An 18,851-nucleotide genomic window follows, 5' to 3' on the forward strand; every position below is an offset into this window, starting at 1 on the left:
AACAAAAACTTCCAGACTATTTTATAAGTTCAAATCGTGCTTTAAAAATACTGTTTCTGATTAAACTTTTTACTCATACATTTTAAAGTTTGACCTACTATTGTTAAAATTCGTGAATTTTTAAAATAAATTGAAAAGAGAAGTGATTACCGTGTTGGCAAAATAAAGTGTACAAAACTATTATAGTATAGTTAATCCACACGTGTATGATAATTTAAAAAACATCTCCATTTCGTTTCGAATGTTGAAAATAAATACATATTTTTCTTAATATATAAATATTTTGTTTCATTTACTGCTTCGGTGTTAAACGGGAAAGGTCAGCTCTTATTACTCCACGGAAGGTTGAAGTGTAATGGCAGCGGTACTTGTTAGCAGAGTTTGTGGAAGAGGTTAGGAGTATTTAGTGTTAGTAACTTGAAAATAAGTAAATAAATATTTATGAAACATTTCATCATTAATAGTTTTAAACTGTTTCAAAATGGTTTGTTTTAGTTTGATAACAAATGTTTCTTGCTACGTGAGAACACCATACCTTGAAAATGATTTCTTAAAGTGATGAACGTTTCTTTTGAAATTTTTGAAAATGCAACGAATAACTGTACTTAACAATATAACATTTCCTGTTATTACTAGTGTTACAACTAGTATTGCAATTTACTGTTAGTTTCACTTCTACCCTAGTTCTTCTACCAGTACTAAGGCCTGGTAATTATTTTATTATTATTATTATAACTTATAGCGTTAGCAGTATTTTCTAGTTTCAATAAAATATAAACTTAAACTAGTTTTCATTTCGGAACAAATGTTTATTATACCACACTCGACCTTTATGAGCACGCAAATCCTCACGTTGTGTTGAAATTTCGGACGGTGAAGGAATGAAAAGTGATCTGAATTGCAGTTTGATTTGTTTCACAATTGAATGGGATTTATCATATTCTAATTAGGCCTAAATTTTAAACAAACTCCAATCTACTTCAATGATCTCAATAAATATTGAATGTACGTCACTTTTGTTAGTTTTGAATAGTTTAATTATTTAATTTTTTACATTAAACTAATAAATGGGATTCATTAATTTCTAATTGATATGAGAATCTATAAAATAAATTTGATATGTAGAATTTTTTTGTATATTGTGAAGTATTTAAATATAATATTATTATAGGGTTAATTTATTTTTAATAGAACTTCATTAGCTTTAAAATTATTCATATCTTAAAAACAGTGTTACAGCTGATAATTTTTAGAACTAGATAGTAGTTATTCTTCACTGCCAGAAACTGGTATTAATGCAGACTTTTGGTTTTATTTTAAGGGTAGAATTTAATATGTAGAAGAGCACACACATAGGAACAATAATAGTTGTAATTTAACAGTCTGAATTTCCTCTATTTGAAAACAAAAGTACAAGTGAAAACATAAAGCAAATACAAATTACAAGTTCATGGTTCTCAAGTGCATTGAACATTTTAAATATTTTCTGGTTTGATGCCAGTTTAAAAATATGGATATACGAATAAGAGCAGATGCAGTATTGTAAGTGATATTCCTTACACCTTAGGAAATTGGAGCTATAATTTGAATTTTCTCCACAGAGTCAATTTGACTGTACTTTAAGTCTAGGATTTCTTCACAATGACAGAATGGTGTAATGAAATTTCTGTAACCATGTTGTTTTTAATAATGATATTTGGCCAGATTCTATAAATTCCAAAAGTGATGAAAAATAGAGGTGTTGTATATAAAGGACACTTTGCATCAAGAAGGGTGGGGTTCAAACTACTGTGGAACTCCAGTGATGGAAACTATTCAATGTTCAGATTTCCCTGTGTGTATGATATCCATATTGTTCTATAAACATTTTAAACATTACATAAATTACAATAAAATTGATTTTTAACTTTGTATTTGTAATTTGCTCACTCATAAAAAATTTTGCATATTATTTACATGCACATATTCCATGTTCATTGCCTGATTTATGGGAGGTGTCATTAATATTTGATGAAGCCTCATGAATATCTTCTGGTATGAAGGCTGGTCATGTGGTGCTGTTTAAGTGTTACTTTTCTGAAACTGTGTGCACAGAACAAGCACAACTCTCACCTACACAATGTAAGCAAAACAAGGTTATCACAGGTGGATCACTCTGTTGGTTTAAATCCAGGTTTAACTTTTTACTTTTTTCAAGGACAGGCATAAGAGGAAAGCTTTGTTGTACCAAATAGTTCTTTGTTTTCAACGTGTTACGTGGATTATGGAAAGGGTGTGATTTTGGTATACTTAAAATTTCAAAAAGCTTTTTGTGAGGTTTAATGTAGATGATTAATGAAAAACATGAGTAAGGGTTGGAGAAGACTGATTAATTGGATTGCAAGATGGTTAGGGGAGAAAAAGTTATTAATGGAGTCCAGTCAAACAAGATTTTTGTAACTAGTGGTTTGCTCTATGGGCCAGTATTTGGGCTTTTCATTTTTCTTAGTCATTAGAGATATTGATGGGATATAATAAGCAAAACAGTTTGATGACATATAACTAGGATATTTTTAAGCTGTATTGAGGATGATAGAAACTACAGAATCAGTACCATTTAGTAAATTGGCAAATAAACTGAAAATATGGTAAAATATTAAGTTTTGAAATTGCTCTGTGTGCAATAATGTACTTGTTTCTATGCAATATTTTATTTCTCACAGTGATACTTGATCACATACAACATTTAAGGTATACATCCTTGCACCTTAATTATCGAACATGATCCTGCTACCATTATATACAAAACATTGTACTGAAATGAATTTAACTTACAAGTAGCTCTTTCAAATGTTCATATTGTTTAAATTAAGTGGGTACCTGTTAAAAAGCAAGTAATTAAATTATAGTAAGTGTAAGGTAAAATGTTTGAGGATATTACAATTTGAATAGTATGGAATGGAATGTACACAGAAACTTATTCCATGGTGTATCTGAAGAAAAAGATCTTGACAGTGGCATATAAGTCACTTGAGCACTGAGGCAGAGCATTTATAGACACTTATTATTGGACAGAGGCAATTAACTCTATAAAGATCACTATTTAGACCATATTTGGAATGTTGTATACAGCTTTTGTTTCTCAATAAAAAAAGCATATTGATATTGACTTTGGAAAAATTTTTAAAGGAGGGTTAATAGTAATTCCAAGGGTGGAAAGGTTACGGGGATAATTACTCAAGTTAATTTTTCTTATTAAAAATAAAAGATAATCATGTACAGGGCGTTTTGGAAAATGGTAACCGGAGGGTGTTTGATTTCTTTGTGTTAAATTCTGAAAATAAAATAATAAAAGGACTACTATAAGATTTGGAAAAGACAGGCTAGGATCCTGTCTTGTTCTTCAAATAGGAAGCTCAATTTATGGAATAAGTTGGCATCAGCAGCAGTGGAAACAGGTACCATACAAAATTATAAAGGAGATTTGATGATTTCTTGAAGGAAAAAAGGGTGAGATTAAAGTTTTTACATTTTTTAATTAGGAGTAACTTTGGAAGAACAGCTTTGAAAGATGAAATTGCTCCTTATTTTCTGTATATTGTCATCCCCTGTTTAGCATTTACTTTAAAGTTTTTTAAATATTTTTTATTAACTTTTTTCCAATAGGCTTAATATAATATACGTGAATTTATATACATGCTTGCAAGTGTAAAGTATTTTATACTACAACTTTTGATGTATATCTTCACAAAATGTGTTAGTTTTAGTAAATTTTTAAATGAATTGTTTCTGAAAATATCAAGTCTGTTTCATTACTAGTCCAAGTGGAAAGCAGGTTTCCTGTTAGGATTAAAAATATGTTTTTGTCCCAGAATCTTTGTTTCTACTGTTAATAATTGGGAAATACTTTGGTTAATCATAACTTCCTGTACATGGTGAGGGGACCTCCCAGGGAAGGTTCTGTTCTTTCAGTTTACCTCCTCTGGGATCTAAACATCCACCAATGTGTTTGCCATGTGTAGAGACCCGAGAAGGGGAGGAAAGGATCCTGGTGGTTGAGGGGTCCAACCCTAACACACAAATTTGGCCTAGAATTCCTGTAGACAGGCAGCCTTGGGGTGACCCCCATATGTCAGTTGGCTAGTCCAGTTGGGCTGGGGTCAACCAAGTATCAGTGTTGGATGTTCTCAACAGGTGTTGTGGACATTGTATCTGAAGAACATCCCTGAGTCAGAGATTCTCACTGGTTTCTCTACTTGAGGAGTTTCTGCAGTGAGGTGTATTTCCACTTGCCCCCAGATAGTACAGTGGTATGTCTACGGACTTACAACGCTAAAATCAGGGGTTCGATTCCCCTTGGTGGGCTCAGCAGATAGCCCCACGTGGCTTTGCTATAAGAAAATACATGCATATTTCCACTCACAAAGATGGAAATACGATGCCAACCAATATCCTCATTCTGACATTTACATCACCATGTCCACATGTCACCATCAAGGCAGGTGATCTTATTTGCAGGATGTGTCTACACATTCCAAACCCTCCCTAATGTTTCCAATGTCAACAGTTAGGTCACTCAAAGATGTCATGTCATGGTTCCTTGACATGTGCTCATTGAAGTGGCAAGGACCATGATGCCTATGTGTGTGAAACTGACTCTCATTCTGTCAGTTGCAATGGCTCTTGCCCGTCCTACATTTGTTCTTGCTCTAAATCGCTGGAAGAAAAAGCAGTGCTGCATTTGGGAATGACTCATAACATTATTTATTCTAAAGCTCGAAAGTTGCTGTCCATCACTTCATCTTGGACGTATGCTGCTGCACTTTGTTCTACTACTACAGTGGGAGTGCAGATGGATTTCTCTGTCCCTCCAAAAGATTTGTTCTCAAACCAAATGAAAAGTCTTGACCTCCATGGTTAAAGCTGATGAATCAACTTCAACAACAACATACAACACCTAACATACATTCCAGCAAATCCCAAGCCCCACTTCCTTTGGTTCTGGGTATGAGCATTTCTTCAGGTACATCTTCTCCCACCCCAAGATGCAATACTGTCATTCATTCATGTCCTCAATTGCTGGAATCATTTTCTAACAATAAAGATCTGCCCAATAGACTCAGGGCAGGATCGATTAAGGTTAACAGATCTCTTTCGAATAAAAACAACAAAGAAAAAAGGATGAGGTCATAAACAGAAGGGCTCTCCACCCAGTTTGCCTATACATAAGCAAAAATTACCACCTTGGTTTAGTGGAATTGTCAAGGTTTACATTCTAATCTGGATGACATCAAAGCACTGATTGCTTCTTACCATCCTGAATGTCTTTCTTTTCAGGAAATGTTTCTGAAACCTGCCAATACAGTCACCTTTCAGCAGTTTTCTTTGTTTAGAATTGACAGGCTGTATGATGGAGGGGTGGCACTGTTGGTTGATCGGCATGTGCCCACCCTGTCTTTGTCACTCGACACATCCTTCCTTGGAGGCTGTAGCCATACCATCACTGTTTATTCTCTCTACCTGTCTCATGAAGAGACCTGTGATCAATCAGACCTTGATGCTCTTGTTAAACAGTTGCCATCTCCCTTTTTAATTCTGGAGGATTTTAATGGACATCATCCCCTCTGGGGAAGTGCTGATATTAAAGGGAGGGGTCGCTCTGTAGAGCGTATGCTCTCTGATACCAACCTTTCTCTTTTCAGTAGTGGGTCTTATACTTATTTTCATGCACCTAGTCTGTACTTTATTGCTACTGATCTCTCAGTTTGCTTCCCTTCACTATTCTCCCATTTTTCATGGAGAGTTGACAATAACTCATGAGGCAGTGATCATTTTCCTATAATCTTGAAAGAGACTGGCCATGGTTGATGCCATCTGACCTACGTGCCCCGGTGGAAGCTGGATCAAGCCAATTGGCCCTATTTCACTGCTCTTACAGAACTTGATCCTGCCATTGTCTGTAAGCCATCAATAGACGACTGTGTAGCAGCAGTAACTGACTGTAATATACAAGCAGCTGCTCAATGTATTCCTAAAACATCAACACGTTTTCCATGATATCCTTGTCCATGGTGGAATCTTGCCTGCTACGTGGCATGGAAGGCCATTTTGTAGGTATCCCACACTCTTGCACCTCATCTCGTTTCAGTAGGCCACCATGCACATGCTTGGTGGGTAAGGCATCAAAGCCAGAAGGAATCTTGGATTAAATTTACAACTGGCATATATCCTACCACCAGCTCCAAAGTCATGTGGGACAAGATTCAAAAGGTCAGTGGGCAAGATAATTCTGTCCCCCTCTTGATCTTGGTCTCTGATGGTCAGGAAGTAGCTGATATCTAGAGCATTGCCAATACTCTTCGTGAAAGCTTTTGCCAGGTATCTAGCACTTCTGCCTCTTCCTCCACCTTCTTAGCTATCAAGACTCGGGCAGAGCGATCACCTCTTTTCTTTCAAGCTGATTGTCTCTATGACTATAATTGCCTCTTTATATTAGTGGAATTCAAACTGGCCCTTCATTGGTCTGGCAGTACATTGATGTACACTAGGAAATGCTGTGCCATCTATCTCCTGCTTCTCTTGCTAGTGTTCCGATTGTTTTTAACTGGATCTGGCAGGAAAATGTTTTTCTTGGTGCCTGGCACCAGGCTATTGTCTTACCTTTCTCTAAGCCTGTGAAGGATCCCAAGATTTTTTCAAACTATCGTTCAATTGCTTTAACGAGCTGTCTCTGTAAGACCTTAGAGAGGATGATTAATGCTCATTTTGTTTGATTTCTTGAGTCAAATAACCTGCTCTCACCCATCCAGTGTGGTTTCCGACGACAGTGCTCCACCATGGACCACCTGATTTCACTTGAAATGTCAGTCAGAAAAGCCTTTCTCAAATGATATCTTGTATCTTTGACATTGAAAAGTCTTATGATACAACATGGAGGTATGGCATTTTGTGAGACCTTTACATATATGGGTTATGTGGCCATTTGCCCATTTTTATTAACCATTTTTTAATGGACAGGAGATTCCAAGTTCGTGTGAGTTCCACATTTTCCTTTTCTACAGAAACTTGGAGACCTTCAGGGCTGTGATTTTGAGTGTCACACTTTTCGATATAAAGATTAAAGGCATCACTGAACAACTCCCTCTTACTGTTGCAAACAGGCTCTATGTTGACAACTTTCACATCTCATGTCAGTTGTTGAACATGAGGTACATTAAGCAGCAGCTATAGACTCCCCTCAGTTGTGTACTGAAGTGGATCACAATAAATGGCTTTAACTTCTCTTTCTCAAAAACCATTTGCATGCACTTTTGCTGCCAATGGGATATTCACCTTGATCCTGAACTCCATATTATTAGTGAAATTGTGCTGCTTATGGTACCTGAGACAGTGTTCTTGGGGCTTATCTTTAACTGAAACTAACCTTTATACCATACATCAAGCAGCTACAGTCAAATGTACAAGAGCACTGAACATCCTCCATGTCCTCTCTTCCACCACTTGGGGAGTGGATTGATGTTCTATGCTATGATATATCGTGCTCTTATTCGATCAAAACTCAACTATGGATAACTGGTCTATGGCTCTGCTAGGACCTTGGTCTTAAGATGCTGGACCCCATTTATCATCAAAGACTTTGGCTCTACACTGGGGTTTCTGCACTTCCCTAATTCAGAGCTTATACTGTTTGCAATTGTCTTTACTATATGCTTTGAAACTTTGTTCCTTTCCAAAGCATCCCACTTGGGGTTGTTTTCCTTCCTCGGTGGGCCATACTTTTTCAGAACAGATGATTTGTCAATGCTCCTTTTGGCCTTCATATCCAGTTGCAGTTGGACGAATTGGGTCTGTCTTTGGATAACATTGCTGTATCCACTGGTCAGCCCATCCCACCATGGCTTCTTACAGTCCCCAAATGTGACCTATCTTTAAGTCATCTGAGAAAAGCAGACATGCCTGATTGGTAAAACTGTCTGTTATTTGCTGAACATCTTTCGAACCATCCTTCCTTTCCTATTTATACAGAGGGTTTGAAATCAGGTGGCTGTGTGGGTTCTGCCATGGTATGTTGTGGTTCAGTGGTTGCATGCAGAATCCCCTCTATAGCTTCTATGTTCACTGCTGAACTGTATGCCTTTCCCCTGGCCTGGATCACATACAAGTTAAGCAGTGCTCAAATCGCTCTATTTATACCGACTCATTTAGTTCTTTGTTGGCCCTGGAATCGCTTCATATTTGTTTTCACCTTGTTCTTGCCAATATTCAAAACCAACTGGCCTATCTCTCTTTAACATCTACTTCTATTCAGTTTTTCTGGATACCAGGCCACGTTTGTATTTGCGGGAAGGAGCTCGCCGACACCATAGCTAAATTTATCTGTTCTGGCACTATCACTGCTCTGCCTGTTCTGTACATGGACTATAGTGCTGTATTCAAGGCTCGGCTCCATACCAGTTGGTAGTCAACTTGGAGTGAGCAACGTGAAAACAAGCTTTTCGAAATAAAACCCTCTATTGGGCTTTGGCTGTCTTGCTTCTGTGAGGATCAGAAAGAGGAAGTTGTTCTAACTAGACTATGCATTGGCCCCTTTTTTTAACTCATCGTTTTTTTTTATCTGGGACTTGTGCACCATTGTCTTGTCTGTGGGGCACTTGGATCTCAATATGCCACATTTTACTCTCTTGCTGTCATTATGACTCTTGATGATGGCACCATTTTAAACATTTTTATCCCAAGGTTTATCAATAATGTTACAACATTATTGGCAGTGGTGACACTGTCCAATTAAATGTTTTTTTAAAGGCCATTAATCTTTTTAATGCTATTTAAGTTTGTCTTGTTTTTAATTTATACATTAGACCTTTCTTAATGTGATTCCCTTTCAAGAATCAAATTACATTTAGTGTGATTTGAAATTAGAAAATGGCTGTAATGTTAAATAACTCAAAACCAGGCTTGGAAAGGTCAACTTCAGGTGAGTGATGCTGATTTTTGAACTTACCTGTTAGTCATCCTGACCAGTTATGATAATTATAGTTATGCTACAGAAAGTTCTTCACAACTTGTATTACTGTAGTTTTTCTCTTACTGCTGTAGACTAGATGTAAACATTGGATTTAATGGTATTTATGTTTTTAATTCAAAAATTAAACTTTGTTTTGTTTTACCTTAATTTCCTTTTATGAATTTTAATAATTTTACTTTACTTTTTACCAGATGTTTGGCACAGATAGCCTGGTTACTTTGCACCACAAAACAAACCAATCAACCAACCATTATTTTAACTGAGCACTTGACAAATGATAGCATCTAATATGGCTCTTAATACAAGATATTTAATAGATTAAAATATGAATATATACTACTAGTGTTTACATTTTATGTTTTGTAATTTTATATCTTTCAGTGAGTGGAGTTCAGCTGCTTGCAGCTTCTTCCCTGAAATGCCCAGTTTCTCAAGTTATTTTACCAGCTGTAAGCAATCTAGAAAGAGGAGTCAAAGGCTATGACCATAAAGGTGTAATAAAGCCATTTCACATCAGTGCAGTAAAAGAAACTTCAAATGGTAATTTTGCATTATTTTCCACATTCATACATCATGAAATAGTAAAAAAAGTTATGGTAATCAAATTACAAGTGTTTTAAAGAGTAAAGGTAAATTTATATGCACAGTGTATTTTTCTTAAAAAAATTAAACCTCTTTAGAGTAAGTGTAAACAGTTTTGTTTAAGTAATGAAATTATTTTTTGTTAATCTTGTTAGTCAAAATATATGCATTTTCTGAATGCATTTTTAAACTTTGCTTGATATGAAGTAGTTGAAAACAGTGGTTTTATTAAACAAATTTGTGTATATAGTTACATATTTTTAAATATTACAATGTTTTAATCAGTCATGACATAGTATTATCGTATTGCTAAATTTATATATTAAGTTTTCTCTGACTAGGTGATGACTAGCCCACTTCTCTCTTGTCTTTCACTGTTAAGTTAGGGACAGCTAATTCAGATAGCCATCATAACTTTGCTGTGAAGTCAAAACAAATTAAACATTCTCTACAATAGGGTCAAATTGAACATCTCAATTTAGTTTAACTGCTGTATTGTCAGTGTATGTCATTAAACTTGCTGTCAGAATGTAGTTAAGTCTAATTTTAATGTTGGTCTTAATTTCAAAAGAAAATTAAACTCTGTGTCATGTGCTATCTTTATTCTGCATTCTTTGTTGTAAGTGTTATAGCTTTCTTAATAAAGCTTTCAGAGTGTTCAATCAAATTTAAGCAAACTGTACATAATCACTAGCAATAATATAAAATATGAATCTTCCACCTCTGATTTTCTTAGGTATCAACATATTTGTTAAATCCACAAGAAAAGTCTCTTCATCTTTTCATAACTTAGTACAATTATCTAACCACTTGTACTAACCTAATTGGGATGTTTATAATCAATATAAAAAGCATATTCTTCTCTGCATGGCTCATTACAATTGTTTCTTTTTTGATGAATATAAGTAGACAGTTAGCTTTAGATCTTTTGTCTTTGATAATTTGTGTTCAACTTTGAGCAGCTAACTTTTTATACTTTATACATATTTACAGCTGTTAAAAAGCGAGTTAAATTATAGTAGTTTTGAGAAATTTTTTTCTGGTGCATAATATATTTTGGGGTTTTAAAATGCATATATAAATACTATATTATTTTTTTGAAGACCTGAATGTGCAAGAGTTGATAAGGCTTATAGGCAATTAATGTAAAGTGCAAAGATAATATGGTGTTTACTTAGTCTTAGGGAAACAGTTAATGGGCACTCTGTTATTTCTTGCTTTTTTTTTTTATATAAAGTCCTTTGGTCCAAAATAGACAATTACACCAAAAAATTAACTCACTCCCATACTGAGTTGATGATACCTGATTGATCATATAATTTTGTTGATGCATTGTACATTTATAAAGTTTTTTGTTACCCCTTCAAGCCATCTCTAGACTTTTATTTTCTGAAAAGTGGATTCCTCTTCATCAATTTGAAATAATGCATACTTGACCTCTTTTTTGCAATCAGCAGCTAATGATATTTTGAAATTTAAGCTTACTTGTAATTATGGTACCAGTAGAATATATAATCTTTATTCATCTAACTAATGCACCTAAAAATACAGAATAATAATAAGAAAAATAGCAAATAGAGTCTTAACTACTATAGTTTAAATGGCTTTCTAACCAAGGCAAGAGATACTTAAATTAGCTACTTGATATGAACACTACAATATAAACTTTCAAACATGAAGATGAAATAGACATTACTCTGCAGTGAAAACAGTGTAGTATTATATTACACATCATTCAGTAAATTTAAACTTTTGTTGGTTATAGTTATAACTGGTATAAAGGTTGTGATATAATAATTAGCAATTTGTGAAAGAGTGATGATGGGTGGTTCTGATTTTGTAAACAAATAAGATTGAAGGCTGTAAAAATTACTTTGAGTTTGTATTAACTATATTGTAATGTATAATTTACATTAAACTCTATGTCAGAGAGGTATGATAAATAAATTTGAAAAGGAAGAAGACTTGAACAAATGCCATGATTCTGATATGAGGGGAGATTGAGGATGTGTTTTAAATATTTTCTTATAAAATTAAGAAGTTAAAACCTATATTAAAATTTGGTTTATGAAATAAATTTGGCATCAAAATGAATAGGTCAAAGTATGTTACAACCTTTTAGAGTGAGAAGGTTAACATGAAGTTGGGAAGATAATTAAGTTAATCTCACAAGTGCTTCATTCAATGAATGAAAAAGGTATTAATTTTATTTCATGTTTTAAAACTTTTCACTTCTCTATATATTGATTTCATTACATTTAGCATTGCAATGTGGAAAAAATAAAGGATTAAATGTAAAGTTTTGTCAGACAAAACTTTGACAGTGATTAAAGTGGCTCTAGTGGTTAATTAAATTCAATAAGAAAACTGTAATGTGAAGTAATTTATTCTTAAAATGAAAAATCACCTTTTATTCAGACTGACTAGATACAGACTTTGTAAATTCACACACATATATTTAGGGAAAATACCTTACGTAAAAAAATTCATGTTTTTTTTTGTACAACAGATTGGCATAATTTAATAAAAGAATGTCATTTCGTGAAGATGCAATTGATACATTCTGAGTTAAGAAGGTCTGAATAGGATTGTTACGACTAATTTTCTGCTCAAACTGTTAATAATCTGATGTATATTCTTATTTACATTTTAATACTCTTGTGACTTTGTTTGATATTTATGTTGCTTGTCTCATGTTATGTAGCACACGCACACAACCATACCAAAATTTGGGCTGGAGAGAGAGTTTTAGCAACTTCCTTGTTTGGAATAGTACCTGCATCATTTATGTTTCCTAGTCCAGTGATGGATTATGCCCTAGCATTTGCTTTAACAACACATGTGCACTGGTAAAGACCATTTTCCTTATTTTATTGAGCAGTGAAAATTTATTAATGTAATAGAAGATAGTACTTGAAGTCTGCTGTTGTAAGTATTTGGATAAGCAGTTTTAAGCACGAGTAAGTTTTTTGATATAACTGTTTTTGTTTTTTAATAATTTTAATAAATAAACTCAACTTTGAAATATTAAATTATTAGGGAAACTTAACGTTTTTTCAAGCAAAAAACCATTTTGTCAAATTGATGTAAAGTGTTAAATAAATGTTAACCATAAACCTTTAAGAAAGTGTTAGTTTCATTAAAACAATGTAGCACCATTTAAAACCCATATAGTAATAAGAAATGTGGTTGACATGAATTATGGTGTAAAGGTCTTACTTTTCACACATTAATTCTAAGTTTCAAAAGAGGGATGGCAAGATGAGTAACCAGACATCAATCAGTATTAGTGTGGGTAAAAAAAAATGTATGTATTTCAGTGAGATACATCTTGAATACTAACTCTAACTTTTGGTCACTGATCTGGTCAGTCATCCTTTTTAATTACCATAATGTTTGAATATCTTGAATTATTCTGAATTTGATGTCTGATATGTATATATAGTTGTTTTTAGCTTTAAGGGTCTGACACCTAATTATGTTTAAATATTAGCATCTATTTCATTGTGGTTTTTCCTTTAGACTCTTTGAAATACATGAGCTCAGTGATATAAATTTCTCTATGAAAGATATTACCTGTACTACATAAAGTTAAGCAAAGCAACCAAATGAGTCATTGAAGTTCAATTGAATTAAGTTATATGAAGGTAGTGGCTCAGTCACCTCAAAACGTTATGGGGAAAAAACATGTAATGAACAAATAAAAAGACTTCTCAATTTTAAAGATCAAGTTTCTAACCTCAGTTTCATAAGGTATTGCAAGTGATACTGACCAGTGCATTAAAAGTGAAATGAGTCAAACATGTTTTAACTTCTAAAGTTAAAATACAAATTAATTTACAAATTTACAAAAATACAAATACAATTAAAAATACAGTTTCCAAATGTACATGTCAAAATTATATTCGTCACCAGTTTGTCTTGACATTCATTTAACTAAGTGGATATCAGCTCTTTAATAACCTTTTGTTTAGTTGTATTTTGCAGTGCTTAGCATTTGTTTAAATCTAAATGATCATTGTGTTGCATGATTAGGTAATGTACGTCATTAGAACTAAAATTGGTGCAAGAAATAACATGTTTAGGTTACACTATGAAATGGAATGTTCAAAAGTACAACAAATACATTCCCATTAAAAACGAATAAGTTGGTAGGTAATTTAAATTTTATGAGCTGTGAGAACAAAAATATCAAACTACATTACCAACATTAATTAATTATGACAACCAAGTTAAATAATACATTGAATGTTGTATATAGTAGTAATTTTGTAATGAATTTCTTTTTCCGTTAATGTGTATGTGTAGAGTTTGTTAACCAATGTTTCTTTATTGTCCTTTGGTGTGTAGTAAGTACATCTGTTGTTTGATTAGGTTATAGCAATTCCAAAGCTTGTTAAACTATTTCTTACATTCAGAATATTCTGGATATTGAAAATTTTGGGTGCTCGTGTAGAAATAAGAATTTTGTGTGTGTGTGTGTTCTCTTGCACTAAACCACTATTTTGTGTAAAGACACAACTTTATGATTCACCATAGTTTGTGAAATGTTTTACATCAATTTCTAAGTTGCATATACTGTACTGTGCAAAAGCATGATGTTAGACTACTGTGAAAGAACAATGGGAAGGTAAATGACAGGTTAAACATCAAAACTTTAAATTTCATATTTATTACAACAGGAACTTGGTGGAAGTACTTGAGTTCAGCAGACAATCAATATTTTGTGTGTCCCTTTTACTCTCATAATTGCAGGTATTAATATATAGTTAATTTCTGCAGAAGTTGAATGAGTGTTTGTTAGTAGAATCCTTTATCATAATACATAGACCACTGGGTATACCATGACAGATTGCTATCTGATGATAATGGTCCATTATTCCATCTATTTTGCAAATATCTCCTATCACTTCAGCAGAAAGATACCTCCAAACCATCACACTGCCTCCCCAATGCTTCATGCTTCACTTTGAACCAAATATTTAAAACTTGAACTAATTCATCCATAACACCCTTTTCCAACAATTAACAGTCCAGTTTTTATACTTTTTTTAGCAAATTTGTCTATTGACAATATTTGACATCCAAGTAAAAACTGAACTGTTACATAACTAAATATTTCATTCTTGTTGAGTCTTTGATACTGTAAATCTAAACGTTTTTTTCCATTGGGTACATGGTCTTCTATCTTGGGGTTAAGATCAGTGGCAGTCTTCCTTATGTCCAAAAGGTTGCAAGAGTGAAGGTACATAACATTAGTATCCTTTGAATGTGGGTGTTCTGCTTCCTCCTTTTATATATACTCTTCAAAAAAAGAAACGCAAAAGGCAAAATTTGAGACAACTTGTTAAGTTTATTCCGGGTAGTTGTGCATGACATGTGTTAAACTTTGCACAATCACTGCTGAACATCCAAAGTCTGTAAAGGTGAAGTCCACACTCACTAGTTGAAGTTTAACGTCACTCAACGTCAATAACGAGTATGCCCCCCGTGAGCATCAATAACTGCTTGGCATCTCCTGCCCATAGAAGCAATGAGATGATGAATCACATCCTGTGGAATGGCTGTCCACTCAGCTTGCAAAGTTGCTGCAAGCTGAGGTGGAGTCTGCGGTTGAGGTTGTCACCGTTGCAGACGTCGGTCCAATTCGTCCCAAAGATATTCGATGGTGTTTAAATCTGGTGATCTGGAGGGCCAGGGAAGAACGTTGATGTTGTGGTGTCTCACGAGGACAGTGGTGAGTCGGGCTGTGTGAGGACAGGCGTTGTCATGTTGAAAAACGTCGTTGACATTCACCATGATGGGTTGCACATGGGGCCTAAGAATCTCGTAGACGGTTGCGTACGGTCTGATTGGAAACCCTACACAGCCCTGGTATGGTTGAGGCAGTAGACGTCACAGTGGTGGTCCTATCCCAAAGGTGACGTAACCGGATGTAGTGATCTCGTGTGGGCGTGGTCACACGAGGTCTGCCAGATCATAGACGGTCACAAGTTGATCCATGTTGTTGGTGACGATTCCATAGCCTTGTGATGGTGCTTGGGTGGACATTCACAGCTCTGGCAACATCTGATCGAGATTCGCCTGCTTCCAAGCTACCAATGGCATTGTTGCGTTGTGCTTCAGTCAGTCTTGGCGTAATTGTGTTGCGTGTCGGTGGCTTAACACTGAGCTATGGAAACCGAGAACCCGTCACTTTTATAGGGATTTTGCACATGTTGCACTTGCAGAACATGCAGATCTCTCAAACAAATTTATTGGACACGCATGCGTTTTGGCAAAAAATCTGATGTTTTCCTCCGTTTTGAAAGTGCACAACTTTTATTGTCATTTTGGTCTGACAATCAGTGCCTTAACACATGTAATATCACATACTCTGAGCTTGTAATGTTATTACATATATTTCTCTTTAAAATAAAAAAAATATCCCTTTTGAGTTTGCTTTTTTTGAAGAGTATATTTAAATGTATCTGTCTCAGTCTTGCAATTTATGGTGTACTAGATTATGTTTGGGGAGTATTTTAAGTCTGCAGCAATTTATTTGAAGAGTCAAACTAGCATCATCTTAAGCTTTTATGCAAACTCTTTAATTTACTGACAATTTCACTTTGCTTTTTGGGTTTTGGCATGGCAACAAAACTTTATATATAGTGTTAAACACTGTTTTTATCAAGGTTTATTTATGTATTGCTATTAAAATGCTTCTCTCTACATACTTAAGACAGTGCATGAGGCTACCATGAGTTATTTCAGACCCTAAGTTTGATCAGATGTTCGTTTAAGCAGAACCCTTTTGATGTCCCCATAGTACAAGTATATGGCAATTCTAAAAATAAGTTTTTCACCATGTCTCATTCAATTATCAATAGGGACTCAGTGAAGTGTTACTGTAGTGTTGAAATTGCCATTTTGAAATGGCATGTAAGAATTGGTCGCATAAAATGGAAACAGTAACAAAATATTCTCTTCTCCGAACAGTTTTGCCCAGTACTGTATAAGTAAGACAAACATGAATACCAATATGAACTATTGAAATGTGGGTAATTAACTTGTTGCTTTGTAATATATAATGTAACATTCACGACAGGAAGGAGGGTTAAGAAAGGTATCTGACAGAAGTTCATCAGTTACCTGATACTGCTCTCCAAAATTAAATTAGCAGACTGAACAACCCCAAGAATTGAAGTGTCTTGGATTTACTTATTTCAGCTAACAGTAGTGCTGAGAAGTTTAAATTTTTGTAGATACAAATTTTGTTTGTTTTCTAAATAAACTTTAAACTTTTGTAGATATACATCACTGTTTATTTGAAGTTTAATACTAGATTATTATTTACTTTAAGTTATTTTTAGAAGTGATAGTTATAGCAACTTTGCTTACTGTTTAATATCATTTCTAGTGCACTTCAATTGCATATTGACAATTACTTGCATCTTGTGAATTTTTCTTGTTGCTAATAATCAAGCACTATTACATCATATTTAGTATAGTTCTAGATTGGTGTTGTGTATGTTATATAAGATGTAGACTGGATGATTGAGTATAGCCATAATATACAGTGGTGAGTTAAAAATGTAATAAACTCATTGTATTGTAATAATAGATTAGAGAAGAACTAATCTTGTTATTTGGATTCTAAAGTAACTAAATTAGCCTTTGAGGACTTTGAACAAAAAAAGAGAATTGAATACTGTTTTCAACTGTGCTGATAAATTGTCTAATGAACCTTTGTATACATGTTTGACTTGTTTTAATACATTATTTTAAAATACTGGACTGTGTGCTATTTGTTTATTGTAATTTATCACCAACAAGTCAGATACTGTAAAGAACCATGGCTCTATAAAACCTAACATACTTTCTCTAATGATTTCAGTTAGTCAACCTTTACAATCTGTTCTTGAATGTTAAAGGATTTAGTTCATACATATCTGTTGTAACTGATGGATAATTTTCTTTGTTACTTCTCCCTTTTGTTAATGATTTTGATATTTATGCATTATAAACTTATGTCAAGGTGATGTAATTTCTCATTATATTAGATTTCTAAGTTAAGACTTAAGCATAAATTTTAACAAAAATATAAACTTTGTTTTTCTGTTGTGTATTATAAACCAGTATCATTTTTGTCTTAATGAAATATTTTTGAAATGAAATCTAACAAATTTGTTTTTGAAATGTTTAATTTTCTTTAACCCATTAAAGTTACAATATGTAAAAGTTTAAAATATGATTTATTTAGTCCTTGTATTTTTTAGGGGGATGGAATCCATTGTAGTGGATTACATTCGACCAAGCTTATTTGGGTCTACCATTCCAAAAATAGCAGTGGCAGGTGTCTATGGTATGACAATGTTGACACTTGGTGGGCTCTTTTACTTTAACTACAGTGATGTTGGGCTTGTACAAGCAATAAAGATGTTTTGGAAATTGTGAAGAAAGATTCTGTTGTGTTAGATTGCCAGAAAACAGTATGTGTTCCATTTCATTAAACACTAATCTATAGCTTTTGAAAGTAAGATATATAAAAACATTTTTATAAGTTTGAAGCTTCAAATTTTTATTTTAATTGAGCTTGGAAAACAGTTTTGGTTTTTGTACTTGAAATTGTAGGTAATAAAAATAACTTAATGTGATTCTTTAAAGAAAATGTTACATTACAAATTACCTCTGTTATTTGTGAACATACCTTAAAATCCAGGAAATTTTTTGATTTATTTAACAAGTTAGTTGTAAAGTGGAACCTGGTGGACCTTTAACATTTTTAAATTAATGTATTCATTCGGTGTTGTTATAAACGCTTATAAAAATTTCTCTTGGTAAAGTTGTAGGTTTAGTTCACAAACTTTGGTTTTTTTTTAATAATCATAACTCAATCTTTTTTTTCTTTTCATAAAATAACATAAATTATAAAAGGAACTCAGATGAGTTTTGTAATATCAGATAGTTTTTTTTTATATTACTTTGAATTTTTAGATATTTCAGTTTTTAACATAAGCTGTTGTCCTTGTGGTAGTTTTGCGGAACACTTGTTTGATCTTTCAACATGTAATCAGGAACCTGTACATTCAACCTATAAAGGCATTAGCATGTATGGCCTAAAATCTATAACATCAATTACTGCATTATCCTTAAATTAATATACAGATTCACATCACCAGAATTTATATAGTGCTTAATATTTTGTTTGATGTTTTTTGTACACTAGTTGTGGATAAATAAATTGGAGCATACAAGTTATTGTGTTTGTAATTAATTTAAAAAT

At 33.5% G+C, this 18,851-nt stretch overlaps 1 protein-coding gene across 1 annotated transcript; it reads left to right on the forward strand.

Moving 5' to 3' along the window:
- The first annotated feature begins 233 nt into the window (after nucleotides 1-233).
- On the forward strand, nucleotides 234-18,822 carry SdhD (succinate dehydrogenase, subunit D). Its single transcript, XM_076476817.1, has 4 exons — nucleotides 234-392; nucleotides 9,386-9,544; nucleotides 12,291-12,435; nucleotides 17,845-18,822. The coding sequence occupies exons 1-4, from the start codon at nucleotides 356-358 to the stop codon at nucleotides 18,020-18,022; spliced, it is 519 nt and encodes a 172-aa protein (XP_076332932.1). The 5' UTR covers nucleotides 234-355; the 3' UTR covers nucleotides 18,023-18,822.
- The last annotated feature ends 29 nt before the right edge of the window (nucleotides 18,823-18,851 follow it).

The sequence above is a fragment of the Tachypleus tridentatus genome, chromosome 13 (genome assembly GCF_004210375.1).
Source record: "Tachypleus tridentatus isolate NWPU-2018 chromosome 13, ASM421037v1, whole genome shotgun sequence".
NCBI lineage: Eukaryota > Metazoa > Arthropoda > Merostomata > Xiphosura > Limulidae > Tachypleus > Tachypleus tridentatus.